General features: G+C 52.9%; 1 protein-coding gene across 4 annotated transcripts in view; it reads left to right on the top strand.

Annotated features, from left to right (window-relative positions):
• The first annotated feature begins 1,499 nt into the window (after positions 1-1,499).
• Positions 1,500-19,069, top strand: part of ANTXRL (ANTXR like) — a 45,168-nt gene continuing 27,598 nt past the window's right edge. For 2 of the 4 annotated variants that reach the window (XM_054436275.2, XM_054436273.2), the window contains exons 1-9: positions 1,500-1,997; positions 8,889-8,960; positions 10,642-10,713; positions 12,581-12,662; positions 12,787-12,820; positions 13,825-13,901; positions 13,979-14,047; positions 14,404-14,484; positions 14,575-14,635. In XM_054436275.2, the coding sequence (XP_054292250.1) occupies positions 1,786-1,997; positions 8,889-8,960; positions 10,642-10,713; positions 12,581-12,662; positions 12,787-12,820; positions 13,825-13,901; positions 13,979-14,047; positions 14,404-14,484; positions 14,575-14,635 (760 nt within the window). In that variant the 5' untranslated portion in view covers positions 1,500-1,785. Of the gene's footprint in view, positions 1,998-3,499; positions 4,352-8,888; positions 8,961-10,641; positions 10,714-12,580; positions 12,663-12,786; positions 12,821-13,824; positions 13,902-13,978; positions 14,048-14,403; positions 14,485-14,574; positions 14,636-19,069 lie in introns of those variants that run through there. The other 2 variants (XM_054436272.2, XM_054436274.2) reach the window with 2 other exon arrangements.

Genomic DNA, 19,069 nt, shown 5'->3' with positions numbered 1-19,069 from the left:
GGGCTTCAAGCAGACCAGTTTTTCTTGGAGAAAGGGGGAGAATTGGCTTCATCCAATTAGTCGTACATGGGTAGGCCTGGGATGGACTGGAGAGACAACTTAGCCTGAGCCCATTTTACAGATGGAAACCCGAGGCTCAGAGAGGTTGAGTGCTTTGCTCAGGGTTACTGAGAGGAGTGAGGTTTCTCCATCTGCCTCTTTGGAGGCATTGGCTGAAATTCATCTCTGATGTCAGGCACCCGCTCTGAGGAATCTGCTGGGAAAGGGCATCAGGAGCTGCAGCACGTGGTTTGCATCCTCTCCATGCAACAAAGGACCTGGACGTCCAGGAGTCACAGGGTAGTCTGCAGGGCAGGGTAGAGATGTTCCACAGAAGCTGGTCAAAAGCTGGAATATCATTAAAGATCACAATATACCACAACATCAGGTTCCATTATTTCTAAGGAGGCAAAGCAACTACATATTTTAGAAATTTACTGTTAATTTCTTATTTCCAGTCAGTCTCACCCAAACGTTTCAAGTGCAAAGCCCTGGCCTCCCATTGTCTTCCCACAACCCAGGTCTGCATCCTGTCCCTTCCCTCCCCTGCACCTGGCATTGCACAGAAGGTGTGGGTGGCGATGTCCCCTAAAAGCTTCTGCAAGGCTTAGCTTCCTGCTGTGCTGTCTGTGCCTCTATGAGTGAAGGCAAAATGTCAAGAAAAGGATTCAATTGTCTTGTATCTAAAACCAGGTATTTTCTTTCAGGTGACCCTGAAAATTCAGAGATTTATAATTTGATCATCTATGTACTTTTTCCCAGGAAAGGCACCGAATGAGTTACATGTGCATATCTTTGGATATAATCTGTTGGAGAAAGGATCTGGGCTGAAGACGCCAGCACCTAGCACAAGCCCTGGATGAGAATAATGGGGCACTACAAGATGAACAGAGAGAGGGATGGCTGGGGCGGGGAGGGGTGGATGCAAACAATTACGGCCGAGAAGTCACCTTAGGGGAAAATCATAAGAATTCTTGCTTGCAAAAGAGAAGGAAGCCTATAGGGAGAGTGAGGGGAGAGGCTGAAAGAGAGAGAGGGAAAAAGGACAAAAGAGGACAGAGAAATAGCCAATAAGGCAGACACGAGAAAAAGAGAGAGATGAGAGAGAAACAGGAGAGGACAAGGAGACAAGAAGCAGAGAGGCAAGGGACAGGGACAGCAATGGGACTCGGAGAGGACATGGGAGACAGCTGGAGGAAGCTGACAGAGGGAAGGGAAGAACCCCCGCCGTCAAAGGCAGGACTCAAGAACGCTGCCTTTCGCGGAAGTGAGATGGGCTCCGCTGCCCGCGCCCGCTTGTTCTCAGTCTTTGCCGACCTGAGGGTGCGTCTCTCCCGGGCTCTCCAGCAGCGCGCAGGGAGGAGGTGCAGACGCGGCCGCCACTGCCCAGCCCAGCGCGCGGCTCTGAACTTGCCGCCAGCGCCCAGAGGCCACCAGGCCCCGCCTTCCTGGCTGCACCCGCCTTTGGGGCGGGGCTTGCGGTTGGGCGGCCCCGGCGGGTAGGGCGCCGCGGGCCAGAGAAACGGCAGCCTGGGAGAAAGCCCCCTGCTGATCCGTTGAGCGGCCCGGCCCTCCCCCGGCTCAGCTCCCCGGAGCCGCCCCCAGCTGGCTCGGACCGGGACTGGCGCCTGCGACTATGCCTGCGGGAGGGCGAGGGCGTCCTTTGGAGGCGGTGCCCACTCACGCCACCGCCCTCTGGCCCTGGGCGCCCGGCCCTCTGGCTCCTGGGCCTGCCGGGCCTCGGCGATGGGCGAGGGCTGTGCCCGGTGCCTGCGGCTCCTTCCGCGCCGTGGACCCCCGCGGCCTCCCGGCCTTCCTTACCCCCGCGGCCTGGCGGCCCCGCGAGCCTCACCTCTCCAGCATCCGAATCGCGCAGCTCCTCCCGGGAGCGCCCGCCGCCTTCGCTCCCCAGGCCCCAGCTGTGACCGCCAGGAAGGCGGGCTCCTCGACCCCAGAACGTAAGAGGTGTCTGGGAACTAAGGGTGGGAGGGGGGCCAGGGTAGAAAATGACAGTTCAAGTACATTAAAATTAAGAACTTAGGCTTTGTTTAAAAAACAATAAATGGAGTGAAAAAAACAAGCCACTGAGTAAAAGAAGATACTTGCAGCAGGTGATAAAGGATTAGTATCCAGGATATATAAAGACTGGTACTGAGTCAATGTGAAAGAGAAAAACACCTAAAGCAAAGAATGGACGCCGGCATTAAATAGGCACTTCAAAGAGGAACCGTGAACGACCAAAATCAAGTAAGTAGGTGACCAGTTCCCATTAGTAATTAGGAAATAGCAAATTAAGACCACAAAGAGGGCAGTGAGGGTGGCTCACACCTCTAATCTCAGCGCTTGGGGAGTCCAGGGCCGGAGGATCCCTTGAGGCCAGAAGGTGGAGTCTAGCCTGGGAAACATAGCAAGACCCTGTCTCTACAAAAATAAAAAAAATAAAATAAAATAAGAAAAAAGTAAACCACAAGGAGATGACTTACCACCAGGCAAAAATATTAAAGTGTGCTAATACCAAGTGTCAAGAAGAATGAAGCAGGATAGCTCAAATATGCTTTTGAAGGAAATATACTGGGCTTCATTCATTCTGAAATACCCCTTATTTAAGATACTCCATTATATTAAATACAGTTCCAAAATAAAAGAAATCAAAGAACAAAAAACTAACCCAATACTTTTATCACTTGTAATTTGTATATTACACATATTGAAAGATATATTTTAGACTTATTAGAGATGATTTTTAATTGGATATCACTCTTGTGCATACAAAATAAAATTGATTAAGGTGTTTCTAACAGTCACAGTCTGACTTTTCTGAGTCCTGTTTGAGTCTCACTCATCGGTGCCTACGTTTTTCCACACACTGTAACCTCTCTGCTACTCAAAGCGTTGGTCATACAGCAGTTTTGACACTGGGATGTGAACCCGTCCACATTCTTGCCCTAGAGAGGGGGCCTGTGTTCCCTCCCATTGACTCTTGGCAGCTGTGACTGCTTGGACCAATAGAGTACAGTGGAAGTGACACTGTGTGACTTCCAAGGTGATGTCGTAAAAAGCTCTACAATTTCTGCCGTGCTCACTGAAAATACTCACTCTTGGACCTCTGGGCCACCTGTAAAAGCCTAAGCACCCTGAAGCTGCCATGCTGGGAGGAAGCCCAGGTCACACGGGGAGGCTACATGGAGGGTCTCCATCACAGTCCCAGCTGAGCGCAGCTTTTGGGCCCTCCTGCTCAGGAGCCACACTTGTGAGTGAAGCAGCCTCCAGATAATTCCAGTGCCCAATCCTTCAAGTCATGGGGCCCCAGACATGAGGAGCCCTCCTAACTCTGCCCTGAGTGCCTGATCCTCAGAACCTGCGAGCATAATAAAATGGGCCTGTTCTGTGTCTCTAAATGTAGGTGGTCTGTTACACAGCAGTAGAGAACCAGAATGTCCCTCATTCACAAAGACTCTGGCAACACCGCAGTTTCCATCTCCTTCCAGATCTGCCATCTCCTGGGGGACTTCAGTGTCACACAAATAACCTCCCATTGCCAACACTCTGGCTTCCCAGTCCTTGACCTCCTCACCCACAGCAATGTCCTCACCTAAGTCACCTGGGCTAACTCTTCCAGTGAACAAACGGCAGGGTCTAGTGGTTTTAAGGGACACTGTGAGGGCTGTTGTAAGGGAAATGGAGGCTTCCTCTTGTAGCCCCTCCAAAGGTCCTGTGCCTCCCCCTGGTGTTGTCAACATGCAGGATATTGGGAAGAGCTGCAGGTCACAAAGTCACCATGTCAACCTTCCTGTCAACCATAACAGGGAATTCTGTCCCCAGGGTGGGGGAAGGGCCAGGCAGGTAGCTGGAGGCAAGTCTCCCAGAGCCAGCTGCTGACCCTAGTCCCTGTGATCTGGGGAGGTACCTGGTGGAGGGCCATAGTGTGCACTGGTGAAAGGGCAGGAGGAGGGATGTGGCCCTGGGCATAAGGGGAGGCGGCAGAGAAGGGGCCTGTGCTCAGCCTATCTGGGCCCTGGCACGGGCACCCAAGAGTGAGGTGGGGTCACAGGGACGGCCAGATAATGGGGAGCCATGGGTCCCGGGGGCCCTACTTCCTGGTCTTCCTGCTGCTGCTGCTGCTTCCTCCACCGCTTTTTAGAGCAGGAAGCCTTCGGTACCATGGACCTGACTGGAGAATCTTTCACCGCCTGGCCCTGGGCACCAGGAGGGCCCACCACCGCCATGGCCCAGGATGGAGACAGCACTGGCGCCAGGGGCAAGCAGGTCACAGATGCCAGGGCTCATTTGACCTCTACTTCATCTTGGACAAGTGAGTGTCCCTTCTAGCTCTGGCCCTGGGTCACCCTCAGGAGCCACCACCTCTTTTTCACTAGGGACAGGACGCCACTCAAGGAGATGCAAGCTTCTGTCACAGAAGCAGGGCCAAACTTTGGTCAGACCAGACCTGGGCCTCCTGTTTTTCTGAGGCAGAAAGAAAGCCCTGGCTGTCTTTTCCCTGGTGCTTCATCTCCTGGATGAGGAAAAAAGCCACCAAAGGGGTTCTGGACGATTCCCTACCCCTCCATCAGCTGGGTCAGCATCCGCATCCTCACGCTGCTGCAACAGATGATTGCTCGGACCTGCCTCTCAGCAGTTCTCAGAAGCTCACTATGGATGTTTGGGGTTTCTGTGTTGTTTTGCTTGTTTGTTTTTTCACACAAATAACTTCTATTTTACTGGGCCCCAGAGAGATTGCTTTGTTGCCTGTGTTGGGCATTCTAATGTCACTGCTTAGAGAAGGCCTTTGGTTTGCTGCTTCTAAGTGCTTCTTCTACAACTTGGAGAACCACGTGGTAGTTCCTGAACTTTCAGGAACAGTTTGGTCTGTTTCAGGGTGGCCCTGGGGAAGCTGGGCTACGTATTAGGCACCTTCTGGCTCACCAGGAAAGAAAAGAGGCAAATGTTCAGCTTTGGAGAGATTGCCTTGGTTCCCTTTCCTGCTCCTCCTGCTGGGTGGGAATACTCTCTGTGCTTATTCAGTAGCAGCAGTGGTGCAATCTTCAGGAGAATGTTGCAGCACTTTCTGGCCTCCAAAGCCCTTCTCCTGCACTCCTGGCACCTCACCACAATCCTGGGCTGTGAGTAGTGCAGGTATTTTTCTATCTGGTTCCTGGACAAGGGTGGCTCCTGGAGGTTGGGGAAGCATCCAGAGACAGCTGGTATGACAAGACTCTGGCTTCCTGTGTTGCACTCTTTCCAGCATCACAGGTTGAAGTTCCTCTGATTTTTCTCATTCTCCCTGGATACTAATGGTTAGGGGACGTGTACCCCAGCCCACCAATTCCCATGGTTTGTGACTGCTCTGCTACTCTTGGGGAAGGAACAACTCAGTTCTGGAGACAGGCAGACTCCACTCACTAGCCACATAGTCTTGGGCAAGTTGCTTCATCATTCTGTGCCTTCGTGTCCCCCATCTGTAAACAGGGTATCTTCATTTTCATCTTGCCAAGTGTGATGAGGATGAAGGGAGAATTTGCAGGTCAGAGGCAGTGACAGAGGATGGGGATGAAGGGACCTGCCAGGCAAGGCAGAGCCGCAGGCTAGAAACTCACAGGAACTGCAGAGGCCCTGATGCAATCCCAGACAGACCGGATGAGGAGGAATGCAGAGGGAGTGCCTAGAGTGGATGTAAAGGGAGCAGACAAAAGCAACCTTAATGAGTCTTCCTAAGAAGGCTGGGTAAAGGGTATTGCCGCATTCTAAGGAGGAGGCAATGAGCCAGGTCATGGCCAGGGAATGACCCACCACAGCCTCCAGACAGACCACGGCGCTGAATTGAAACTCTGGATTTTGTGACTCCAAAGCCCATCCAGAGACCACGCAGCTGGGCGGGACCCTGAGAATCTTGCGGTAGTCCTCCAGGCAGAAACAACATCTACTGCCTGCAGGCAGGCTCTTTGGTCATTAATGTCCAGCTTATTCATGAGACTCATTATTCATTTGTTCATTCATTGAATTGAGCTGGAAGAAAATGAATCAGCCTCCCATGCGCTCCTATTCTTGGCCAGGTGACATTTGAGGGCTCTAAGTGGGAATGACCTCTTGTATTTTTTGAGTAATTTTTTAATTGTGGGAAAACATACATAACAAAAATTTACCATTTTTAAGTGTACAATTCAGCAGCATTAAGTACATTCACAGTGTTGTGCAACCACCACCATCCATCTCCAGAAATGTTTCATCATTGCGTATTGAAACTCTATTCTCAGCTGGGAGCAGTAGCTCCCTCCTGTAATCCCAGGAATTTGGGAGCCAAGGCAAGAGGATTGCTTGAGTCTAGGAATTCAAGATCAGCCTGGGAAACATGCAAAATCCTGTCTATACAAAACATACAAAAATTAGCCAGGCATGGTGATGTGTGCCTCCACTCCCAGCTACTCAGCCTGAGCTGAGGCAGGAGGATCGCTTGAGCCTGGGAGGTCAAGACTGCAGTGTGTCAAGATTACACCACTGCACTCCAGCCTGGGTGACAGAGTGAGACCCTGTCTCAAACCCCATCCCCATCAAAACCCAAAAAACCTCTATTTCCATTAAACAATAATTCCCCATTCCTCCCTTCCCCAAGCCCTAGTGACCTTTAGTGTATTTTCTCTATCTATGAGTTTGCCTATTGTAGGTACTTCATGGAAGGGGAGTCACACAATATAATCATACAAACATATAATATTTGGCCTTTTCTGTCTGACCTTTTTCACTTAGCATAATGTTTTCAAGGTTATCCCATGTTGTAGCATCCATCAGAATTTCATCCCTTTTATGGCTGAATAATATTTCTCTGTATGTATATGTACCACATTTTCTTTATCTTTTTTTTTGTTTGTTTGAGTTGGAGTCTTATTCTGCCGCCAGGCTGGAGTTCAGCGCCGCGATCTTGGCTCACTGCAACCTCCGCCTCCCAGTTTCAAGCGATTCTCCCTGCCTCAGCCTCCTGAGTAGCTGGGACTACAGGGGCGTGCCACCACACCAGGCTAATTTTTGTATTTTTTAGTACAGACAGGGTTTCACCATATTGGACAGGCTGGTCTTGAACTCCTGACCTCGCTGGAAGGCCAGCGCCTTGGCCTTCCAAAGTGCTGGGATTCCAAGCGTGAGCCACCACGCCTGGCCTGTTTATCTTTTCATCTGTTGATGGACACTCGGGTTGCTTCTGCCATTTGGCTATTGTGAATAATGCTGCTATGGACACTGGTGTACACGTATCTCTTGGAGTCCCTCCCCTCACTTCTTTTTGGTATATACCTGGGAGTGGAATTGATGGATCCTATGGTGATCCTATGTTTAGCTTTCTGAGGAAATGCCAAGCTGTTTCCCACAGTGATTGCACCAGTTTGCGTTCCCACCAACAAAAGCCCAGCATTTGTTATTTTCTGGTTTTTGATAATAGTCACCCCAGTGGGTGTGAAGTTGTATCCCCTTGCGGCTTTCATTGGCATTTCCCTAGTGACTAGTGATGTGGAGCATCTTTTCATGTGCTTATTGGCCATTTGCATATCTTCTTTGAGGAAATGTCTATTCAAATCCTTTGCCCATTTTTTTGTTGTTTCTTTTTCATTGTTGTTGTAGGAGTTCTTTATATATTCTGGATATTAATCCCTTATCAGGTATATGAGTTGTAAATATTTCCTCCCATTCTGCAGGTTGTCTTTTCACTCCCTTGATAGTGTCCTTTGATGCACAAAAGTTTTTAATCTGGATACAGTCTCAACTTTTCTATTTTTAATTTTGTTGCCTGTGTTTTTGGTGCCATATCCAAAAAAATCCCCAAATCTAATGTCATAAAAGTTATGTTTTCTACTAAGAGTTTAAAAGTTTTAGCCTTTACATTTAGATCTTTTACCCATTTTGAGTTAATTTCTGTAATGGTTTACAGAAGGGTCCAACTTCATTCTTTTGCACATAGACATCCAGTTTTCCCGGCACCATTTCTTGAAACTACTGTTCTTTCCCACATTGCATGTTCTTAGCACACTGGTTGGAAATCGTTTGACCACAGACATGACAGGTTATTTCTGAGCTGTCTGTTCTGTTCATTGCTCTACATGTCAGTCCTTACGTCAGTGCCATAATAGTTTGATTACTGTAGCTTTGTAATAAATTCTGAAATCAGGAAATGTGTATCCTCAATCTTGTTCTTCTTTTTCAGATTTTTTTGTTGTATGACTAATGTCCCTTGAAATTCCATATGAAATTTAGTGCAAATTTTTTTATTTCTGCAAAAAAATGCTGTAGAGATTTTGATAGAGATTACATTGTTATCTTAACAATATTATTATTGTGCCTTCTGATTAATAAGCATGCAATATCTTTCCATTTATTGTGTCTTTAAATTCTTTCAGCAATGTTTTATAGTTTTCAGTACACATTTCTTTAGCTTCCTTGTTTAAATTTATTCTTAAGTATTTTGTTCTGTTTGATGCTATCGTAAATGAAACTTTTTTGGTTGATTTTCTATATTTGGATTGTTCACTGGGGGCTTTTCCAACCAATACATTCTGTCCCATTTCCACTCTACACAGCGCCCCACCTAACCTCATCAGCCACCTGGATGGCCAACAAAAGCCCCACATCCCAGGAAGCTCCTCAGTCCCAGGCAGATGGGGCTGGGTGGTCACCTTATGCTGACCACTCAACTGGTGAAACTCACGACCTCAGATGATCCAGTGGCCACTGGGGGTGTACTCCAGCCTCAGCTGTGCTGGGGTCAGGAGAGCTTGTTAAGAGCCTGTTGGGAGGCTGGGGGCGGGGCAGAAACTTGCCCATCAGAGAGATGCACTCATCTCCCTGACCCACATCTCCTTTTGTTTTAGGTCTGGCAGCGTGAACAATAACTGGATTGACCTTTATATGTGGGTGGAGGAAACAGTGGCGAGGTTCCAAAGGTACAGATCTCCGCATAGCAGCCTCCCCTGAGCTGCAGAGAGCTTTTCCCCTGGAAGGCAGGCAGAGGGCACATCCCATCAGATGGGGTGGGCGTGGGAGTCCTTCAGTGGGGGACACAGGGCATAAGGTGGCATTCTGAAGCAGGAATGAGGCCAGCGCCCACTGATTCCATGGAGTCTCAGCGGCCTTGGCTGGCTCCTGCCTGTGAGCCCGGACATATTGCAGGGGAGGCAGTTTGCCCTTGGGGACATCACGCGCTGGGAAGGGACAATAGGCAGGGAAACCAGTGACTCAGTCCTGGAACTCCGGGTTGCTGAGGGTTAAAGTAGGGGACAAAGAACTCACATGGAAGGTTAAAGGAAAAAGCAGGAACTCCTAAGGACAAAGTCAAGGGTGGCTTCCAAGGATGTGGCTCTTTGAACTGGGTCTTGCAGGATGGAAAAGACAGGGGACCTGTGGTGGAGTGAGTGGTCTGACTTTGCTGGGAATGAGGTTAGCTCAGGGAGGGCTGAGAGAGGGCTGGGCAGGTCAGCTTGAGGCCAAAGCCACAGGGGCTCATTATGCCAGGCCAAGGAGCTTGGATTTCCTGTTGTGAGCCATAGAGAGCCAGAGAAGGCTCTTGAGCAGAGTGGCATGATCAAGATGGCACTTAAGGAAGAAAAGTCTGATGACTGTGGGTAAAATGAATGGGCAACAAGGGCAGAAGCCAGGGGGAGCTCGGCTGGGGACGTATGGCAGCACTGTCGCTGAGGGCCACTGAGGGTCAGCCAGCAGGAAGGAGGGTCAGGGAGAGGAAAGGGGGGCTGTGTGCATGGCTGCCAATAGGGAGAGTCACTTGTCTGAGATGAAGGAGGGATGACGGAGAGGAGAGGGAGGAGGGAATGGGGTGAAGAGGCAAAGAATTTTCCAGTAGAAGGGAGGCCAGCTGGGAGGGCTGTATGTGCATCTCCCTGCCTGTTCATTATAAGGTATGTGTGTCTGTGTGTGTGTGTGTGTGCAGGTGCCTGAGTGTGGGTGCCATGTGTGTGTGTTCATATGAGTGTGTGCATGTGTGGGTGCATGTTTGTGGGTGCATATGTGTGTGACTGTGTGCGTGTGTGAGTGTGTATGCATGTGTGTGTGTGGGGGCGTGTGCCTATGTGTGTGCCTGTGCCTGTGTGTGTGAGAGAGTGTGTGCGTGTGTGTGCCTGTGTGTGTGTGTGCGTGTGTGTGCATGTGAGTGTGCCTGTGTGTGTGAGTGTGTGCATGTGTGTGAGTGGGTGCATGTGTGGGTGCATGTGTATGGGCGTGTGTGTGTGTGTACAGGTGAGTATGCATGTGTGTGGGTGTTTGTGTGGTGTGTGTGCACCTGTGTGTGTGCCTGTGTGTGTGTGTGTGCATGTGTGTGCATGTGTGTGCGTGTGTGTGAGTGTGTGCCTGTGTGTGTGCGTGTGTGTGTGCAAGTGTCTTTGGGGTGTTGGGAGTGTGGGAATGCAGTGAGTTGCCATCCTGACTCTCTCTTCTATGGAGCCCTTGTCTCCACAGGCCTCAGAGTCCTTCACTACATTTATCTCACCTCCTTGTGTCCAGCAAGGGGCTCCAAAGGGAAAGAGTTGGGGTGGGAGGTGGGGAATTGACCTCACCACCCTGGCTTCTGAGCCCATTCTTCTGGCTTCTCACCGGCACATGATTCCTTCACAGCCCAAATATTCGGATGTGCTTCATCACCTACTCCACGGATGGCGAGACTGTCTTGCCACTCACCTCAGACAAGTGAGTGCTGCTTTGAGCCCCAAAGGGAGGCCTGGTGAGCTTGGCCAGAGGGAGCTCCAGGGAGCTGAGGGGCTCCCGGAGACCTTGGTTGGGAGCCTGACAGCACAAAGGGCAGGCCAGTCCGGGCAACTCACAGTACCCACCTGACCTTAGCCCCAGCTCCCCTGCATCCTCCTACACATGGCTGCAAGGTTACCTGCAGGCCCCTGTGCTCCAGAAGTTCTCAGCCTCCCCCACTGCACGCTCCCCTGCACTCTCTCTGCCCTGCCTCCTTCCCTGGGAGGTGGCTGTGAGGATTCCCGGGGTGCAGGGGCTGGCGGGGCGGGGGTGTCCTGTGAACACACACCTGTGCTGGCTGCTGCTCTGTGCCTGTTCCCCCTGCCCTGACCAGTGCGGGAGGGAGACAGGGTCAAAGCTGGTGGTGGGAGTAGAGGTGCTTTAGTGGGGGGATGCTGGCAGGCCCAGACTGGGGAGCCCCTGGGTGGGGTTCTGAGCTCCAGGGCAGGCTGGGAAAGTGGAGGGAGGCAGGAGGAACAAGCTCAGGCGGCTGGAGCCCAGGCCCAGCAGGGGGCACAGCAGAGTTCCTGTTTGGCCGGAGGTGAGGGCACTTCCAATGCACATGCCCGGAACTGGGCCCAGAGGAGATGAAGCACAGAAGAGAGGTGAGGACACTGAGGACTGGATGGGGGACTGGGCCCCACTTGCAGCTTCGAGGGAATACAGGGTAGAGGAGCTTGAGTCTGTGTGCCCTGCGCTGTGGGTTTGTCAGAGACACTGGGTGGGTGTGAGGTGGTAAAAAGCAAGTCTATGGGGGAGGACTGTGGCGAGTGACCCAGACGGGGAGCGGGGTTTGGGCATGGCCAGAGAAAGGCCAGGCCGTGGCCTCTTCTGGGTATGGATGGCTCTGGCCTCCTCCCCTCCTGGGCTGGGCAGGGCAGGGCTCTCAGAGCTCCAGCCATGGCAGGGACTCTGCCCACAGTGGGAAGCCATCCTTCAGGGTCCATGCTCTGCCCAGCTTTGCTGTGCAGGCTCAGCCTGTCACATTGGATTAGCCTGACCCTAAGTCCCCGGCCTGTCCCAGTCCTGCCACCAGAGCCAGTCCTGTCTGCCCCAGCCCATTCTGTCTGCTTTAACAGCAGCTGACAGGCCACATGCCCCAGCCAGTCCACAGATCAGTGTTCAGCCCCTGCATGCACAGCCATCGGGGCTGCCTCTCCAGCCTTTGGTCTTTTTGTTTCAGGGGCACAGAAAGTCAAGGAGGCCAGGCACTCTAAGCAGATTTGCTACTTCCTGTATCAGGGTAAAGATAGAGCAGGAAACTGAGTCAGGGTCAGGGGTCTGGGGCCGTCGGGCTGGGTGCAGGGCTGGTGGCTTAGTAGGATGACTTTTCCCAAATGCAGCCCTACCTGTTAAAGGACGGAGTTCTCAACACAAGAGCGTCCTTGTTAGGGTTAGAATTTGGATTAGAGTTAGAGTTAGGAATGTCAACCCCATTGTCAGTGGCTGACTCTCAGTTGCCCATCCCTGGTTCAGGGTTAGGGTTAGGGTTAGGAATCTCTGCCCCATTGCAGTTCCTGACTCACAGTTGCTCATCCATAGGAAGCTCCCACTGTCACCAGAGATGGTCCAAGCAGGGCCCTGGTGAAGTTCCCCAGGCCTGCATTCTCTGTAACTGGGATGAGCTCAGAAGGGCTTGAAATCTCTGGTCAAAATCACAATGAGGAATGAGTAGGACAAAGCCCTTGCCTGGCCCCCTCCTTCATCCAGGAGGCCTTGCACAAAGAACAGTGGCTCCCAGAGAGCTTGGGAGCTGATTTTTAACAGTCAATGTCTTTCCAGGTCAACCACCTTTTTTAATTTTTTTCAGGAATAGAATAAAAAACGGTCTTGACCAGCTTCAGAAAATTGTGCCTGACGGACACACATTCATGCAGGCAGGATTTAGAAAGGTATAGACCCCTTGATCTCCTAACCCTAACACTAACACTAACCCTAACACTAACCTACAAAATCTTAGAGCATCAGTGGGATCATCTCACTGTCCAGGCTCAATATTTCTTCTTTTTCTTCCAGGCAATTCAACAGATCGAAAGTTTCAGCTCTGGAAGTAAGCACCTGCCATCCCCCTGGTGGCCCTGTAGGGGGAACAGAGCTGGGCGTGAGCCTCAGAGAGCTCTGTATGCAGATTCTGCAAGGCCACACCTGCCCTGCCTCTTGGAGCAAGTTGCTCACCTGCTCTGAGCTCCAGGTCCCTCTCTGGTGCAATGAGCATAGTAAGCCCCTGCCCCATGGAGTTCTGAGAACTGCGTGGGATCCTGAGTGTGCAGTTCTGGTGCTCATAACCCTGAGGTGCTTGCCCTCCAGCTGGGCTGTGTGAAAAGGAAAAGAGAAGAGCCAAGGGGTTTGCCCCCTTGCACACACCTTAGTCTTCCTCCTCCCTTCCATGTCTCCCCTCCGAGTGACTTGCATCCCCTGACCCTGTCTCATATGGTACAGAAGGCTGTCCAGGGCCCCCAACTTCCCTCCCCACTGTGTCGCTGCAGCTCTTGTCAGGAAAAGGCAGGGCTGGAGAGGAAAGGCATTGAGGTGGCTGTGGGGTCCCCTGCCCAGGTGCCAGCCACTGACCTGGAGTCCTGAACTCCTGGGCCCAGAGATGCCGACAGGGCTGCATGCAGGCTCTGCTCACAGCAAGACCCGGCCCCCTGGGAGCCTCCCTGAGCCTGTCTGTTACAGGAGGGCCCAGCAGCTCCTCCCCCTGCCCGTGGGACAGGCCTGTGGTTGTGGAGTCCTGGCTGGAGCTGCCCTCAGGCAGAGGTGGTGCAGGCTGCTAGTGGGTGAGGGTTCAGGCAGCCTGGTGGGAAAGACCCTGCCCCTCTCAGTCCCTCCTCTGTAAAATGGGTGCTGGGCTGAGACCTCCCTCACTCTAGGGGGTCTCTGGGTGGCAGGTGCTTGGGTCTTGGCAGCCTCTCTTCTGGAGGATGAGGTGGGGGCACCTGGCCATGCCCTGGAGTGGGCAGCGCTGTGGGCCCAGCCATCTGCAGGGGTTCTGGAGCTTCTGGAGGTCACTTCTGGTGCCTTTGCTGAGCAGGCCACTGTTTGCTTCTTCTACAGACAAGGTTCCCAGCATGATTATTGCTATGACCGATGGAGAACTGGTGGCACATGCATTTAAGGACACTCTCAGAGAAGTGAGTCCAGTTCATACTTACCAGCATTTTGCTCCATGTATTTTGATGACCAATATGCAATGCCTTCTTTCCCTTAGGCTCAAAATGCTCGGAAACTGGGGGCCAACGTTTACACCCTGGGTGTGGCTGATTATAATCTGGACCAGGTAATTCCAAACAGGTAACCAGGCGCCACTTTCGAACCTAGTGGCCATTTTCGAGCCAACCATCCAGGGCCACCCCGAGGACGGTTGTCTAAGCTGCCCCAAGTGAGTTGGGCCAACCCATGGCCACTGCAGAAGTGATTGACAGCGTGTTGTATAAATCCCACCATGCCAGAGGGGAGGGTGGAAGAGCTCCCCACTCACCAAGAGTGGGCTGCTGGCTGGAGAAGGCTGCGACATTCAGAGCCTGACATTCTGCTGCCCCCAAAGCATGGGGGCAAGACACTGTCTCCTGGGCCGGGGGTCTGCTGCATCCTCACCTCCTGGCAGGGAGTCCAAGCCAGCTCTGCTCTCTGTAGATAACAGCAATTGCAGACAGCCCTGGCCACGTGTTTGCAGTGGAGAATGGCTTCAAGGCTCTGAGAAGCACCATTGATGCCGTGAGTGGGCGGAGGTGAGGGGCTGGGGACCTGGATCCTGTGGCCGGAAGCTCACTCTCCCTGCCCCGCCCCACCCCTCCTGTGTTCCAGCTCACATCAAAGGTCTGTCTTGATGTGACATCAGTGGAGCCTTCCTCTGAGTGTGTAGGAGGTGAGAGCTACAGAGGCCCTGGGGTAGCCAAAGGGTGGTGTGCACGAGTGCATGTGTGTATGGAGTGTGTGCATTTGTTTGGTATGTGTGGGGGAGGATGTGTGTAGGGAGTGTGTGAGTGTGGTGTGTGTATGTGGTGTGTTTGTGTTTGGTGTGTGTGGGTGCAGTATGTGTAGTATGTGTGGGAAGTTGTGCTGTGGGAGGCTTGACGTGTGTGAAGTCTGCAGGAGAGGGTAATATGTGGTCTGTGTGCTGTGGAAATGTGTGTGTGTGATTGTGCAGGATGTGTTATATGTGCTGTGAGTGTGGTGTGTGTGGGGTATGCATGAGTGATGCATCTGTGTATGTTGTATTGTGGGGTGTATGTTGTGTGGGAGCTGAAGTGCTGTGTAATATGTATGTGGGGGTGTGAGTGTATGTAGGGACATATATGCATGCGTGTGTGTGGTGTATGTGCAGTGTGTGTGTGTGGCATGAGTGGGGGTCTTGTGGGAGTGTGTGGGAAGGTTGCCTGGTGTGTGGAAGGCTGCTGGTGTGTGGGAAGGATATCTGGTGTGCAGGTATGTGGTGTCCAGTGTGTGTTTGTGTCGTATGGGGAGTTGGGAGTGTGTTGCTGATGTGTGTGGTGTGTGTATGGGACGTGTGGTGTGTCTTTGGTATTTTTGGTGTTTGTGTGTCTGCTATTTATGTGTGTGTGTGGTGTGTGGGTGTGTGTGCTTCAGGTGTGTGGTGTGTGGTGTGATGTGTGTGGTATGGGGTGGGTTGAGTGTGTTTGTGGTCCAGTGTGCATGGGTCGGTGGGAGTGGACATGTGACCCACATGGGTGTGAATGTGAGTGTCTATTGGTGTGGGGGGAATATGTGGGGGAGGTGGTGTGAGTACCTGTGTACAATTAGTGTGTTGTAACCTCACAACGGTAAGTTTAACTCTAAAGCAAGAAAAGACGTATGAGAAGCTCTCAGGGAAACACCAGCAAATGGCATGGAGCAGCAGCTAACCCACACCATGGGCCAGGAGCAGCCAGGGCTCCTCCCAGGAAGGCCAGGCAGGTGCAAGAGCTGAAATATCTGTGTAATTTACCACATAAACAAAACGGGAAACAGGAACCAAGCGGTTATCTCAGGGGATGAAGAACAAGAAGTGGGGGCGTCAACATCCCACAGCACCCTATGAGCAGAAGGAAACCTCCATAGCCCAACAAAGACATCCACACAAACACCCTCGGCTCACCTCATTCCCACAGGATCAATCGCAGTGCCTATCCATGCTGTCTGGGACGTAGTGAGGATGCCCTCTTGTCAGCCGGGGTCCCAGTATGGGTTGTGACAGCCCTGTGTGGGCCTCTGTGATGCCTCTGTCTGTCCTGAGCTCTTTCTGTGTAGGCTGGGGATCTGCATGGCCAGCAGTTGCACAACTGCGGCTGCTGGAGATGAAGGGAGCCCTGGGTGTCCTCCCTTCATCATGAGAGGACATTACGAGGCCTTTAGCAAGACCATGAGGCCTCCAGCAGCTGGGCTCTGGCCTCCCTGTTCCTCACTGCAGGGTGCCCTGGCAGTAGGCTTTGGGGACAGACACACCATCCATGTCTGAGCTCTGCTCTCCATGGGCACACGACCAGGAGCAAATTGTCCAATGTCAGTGAGCTCCAGAAGTGCCTCCCATGAACAGAAAAGACGCTGTCAGGCCTGTCGTGAGTCCCAAGGCACTGGGCTGTGCGGGGACTAGCACAGGGCTGGGAGCTGGCAGGTCCCTGAAACAGGAGCTGCGCTGACACTTCCATGATTGGTCCTGGGCTCTGTCCCCGACCCCGCCTCTCCGCCATGCAGAGCTGAGGGTAGAGGTGGAGTAGAGAGAGCTCTCCTCCCCCTCGGGGTCTCTTTCTGTTGCTCCTGATTTAAAGCCGCTCAGCTGTGCAGCCAGTGTGACAGCTGTGCTCCTCTGATGATGTCCCCTGGACACGCACAGGCTGTGGCATCTGAGTAGCCCTGTCAACCCCAGGTGAGGATATGAGTCGTCACTCCTCCCTGGAGGCAGCTGAGTCGAGGTGGCAGGTCCCCTCTGCCCACCAGCTCGGCCTTCTGCCTCTGCTCACATGGCCCGGCAGTCACAGCCCTGACCTGTCAGCTGTCGGCTGACTTGGGCAAAGCTGCCCCACGTGGAGGGTGACAGTCACAGGAGGGAAAGGCCAAGGCAGGAGCCTGAAACCCAAATGCAACAGAATGAGCCCTCTCAGCAGGCTGCCACCGAGAAGCCAGGAGGACTCCAGGGAACCCAGGAAGGAGGCCAGGGAGGGAGACACGCAGCCCAGACTCCCCCTGTTTAGCCCTGGGCCTCCTATCCAGCCTGGGAGAGGCCTCTGGTGGCCTCACTGCTCCAGGCCCATCCTGAGGCCATCCCCCACACATGGTTGGAGGGTTTTGACAGGCACCTCCCTCTCCAGCCTGGCAGGTGTCTGAGGCTCTTAGCAGGACCCCCAGGCCCTCCAGGGGCCACTCCCTGTTCTGGGCACCCTGTGCAGAGGTGGGACCAGGTGGAGCATAAGCACTCTGCAAGCCTTGCCTCACCTTGGAGGGCCGAGCCCACCTGTCCTTCACAGCCTTGTTCAAAGGGCACCTCACCCTGGAAGCCTTCCCTGATGACCAGCCCCTCTGACTCCCTGAAGCCCAAGGGCTTGGTCTGTCCCTCTCATCAGTCACTTATCACCCAGGATATATCATGACTTCTGGTTGTCTATGTCTAAGCATAGTTTTCTTATTTAGTTCTTTAGTTTTCTTCCACCCTTTTATTGTTGAAATTTTCAAACCTGTAGGTGAGTGGAAAGGATTGTACAATGAACACAAACACACCTATATCTACCACTGGGATTTTACAATGAATGTTTGGCCGTGTTCCTTTATCTCTCCCTCTCTCTCTCTCTCTCTTCATCCATCCACCTTGAAAATAAATGCTTGCTTGCAATACATAGTCCTAACACAGCCCAGAATGTAATTTGCAATTACCCTGTCCATGGAGCTTTGGGGCAGCCCTCAGCCCTGCTTAGAGTGGCCAAGTTGGGCTGACCAAGGGGCACAGGCCACAGGCCCAGTTGCTCCCTCCCGGGCACACACTGAGCCTAGTGTCCGGCTGGCCAGGGCTTTTTGGAAGCCTGAGTGGGGAAGTAGTTGCCTGGCAGCATCAGATTTGGAAGCAGCTTCTGTCAGCCTTAGCTGTGGGATAGGACCCCAGGCTTGCCCTGAGGGGCCCATGTCTAGTTGCTCAGAACAGGGCACCAAGTTGGCATTTCCTGCTGTCTCTCACAGCCTCAGTGCCCCCACCAGGCCCAGGCTCTTCCAAGGGCAGCATAGTATCCATCAAGTGTGTGCCTACGAGAGCCAGGCTGGCACCTTGAGCAGGAAGAGCAGGCCAGGCCCAGCTGGCTGATGTCAGCAGTCAGCATTGAGGGCCTTGGAGTGAGGTGGGCCTCGGAGCTCTTCATCTGAGGAGCATGGTTCCCTAGGTCCCAGCCAGGAGCTGACATGGAGAAACACAAACTCACTAAGGCCTGCATTTCCCATTTTCCAAGAAAGCTGGAAATCTAGATATTTGTGGTTAATGTTCAGGCTTTTAACTGTAGGCTCCCATTTTGAAAGCCTCAGAAAGCATGTCAGCAGGCCAACTTCACCCACAGTCCGCCTTGAAGGTGTGACACTGCAGGAAGGCAGGAAGCAGGGTTCAGAGGAAGCTTTCCTTGGGTGCATGGACCGGGGGCACCCCAGGCATCAGCAGGGATTGGAATGCGCGGGGCCAGGGCCAGGAGGCAGGGGTGGAGGCCAATGCCCTTGGCAGCTGCAGACCTGCGGGAACCCCCGCTGGCTCCTGGGGCCAGCTCCACCTGCCCTGTGTCCTCTGTGGTCTTTGGGTCAGGGCAGGAGCCACAATGGTGGAAGGACACACTCCCTGAGCCTCAGGGTGGGTGCCCGTGGTCCTTGCTGGATCAGGAAGAGCAGGAGATGAGGAATCACCTGTAGGTCTCTGGAATTGCAGCTAAAACAGGACTTCTGTGATAGATTCCCTTGAGCAGGGTTCTAGGTGGCTCGCCTGCCCCACCAGAGTCCTGGCCCTGCTGCTGTTGGTGTCCCGCCTGCCAGAGGCACACAGAAAGACAGGGAGGAGAGACCCCGAGTGTTCAGCAGCCCTGAAGGAGGCATCCAGGCCTGGGTGCCCAGCTGAGGCATGAGACATGGTGTCTTCAGGCAGCATTATGGCTCCGCTTACACCTCACATCAGGGAGGGCCTGGCTGACTGCACGGCCTGCACACCTGGGGCCGAGGGAGCACCACAAATTTCAGGGCAGGAATACCACTCTGAGTCTGCCCTGTGCAAGGACCAAGGCCTTTCCTGAGTGTGTTGGTTCAGGAATGGTAGGGAGAGGGCCCTTGAGTGTTCAAGGCCCAG

Source organism: Pongo pygmaeus, chromosome 8, assembly GCF_028885625.2.
Source record: "Pongo pygmaeus isolate AG05252 chromosome 8, NHGRI_mPonPyg2-v2.0_pri, whole genome shotgun sequence".
Lineage (NCBI taxonomy): Eukaryota > Metazoa > Chordata > Mammalia > Primates > Hominidae > Pongo > Pongo pygmaeus.
The sequence above is the reverse complement of the archived record's forward strand: the minus strand, read 5'-3'. Positions and strand labels throughout refer to the sequence as shown.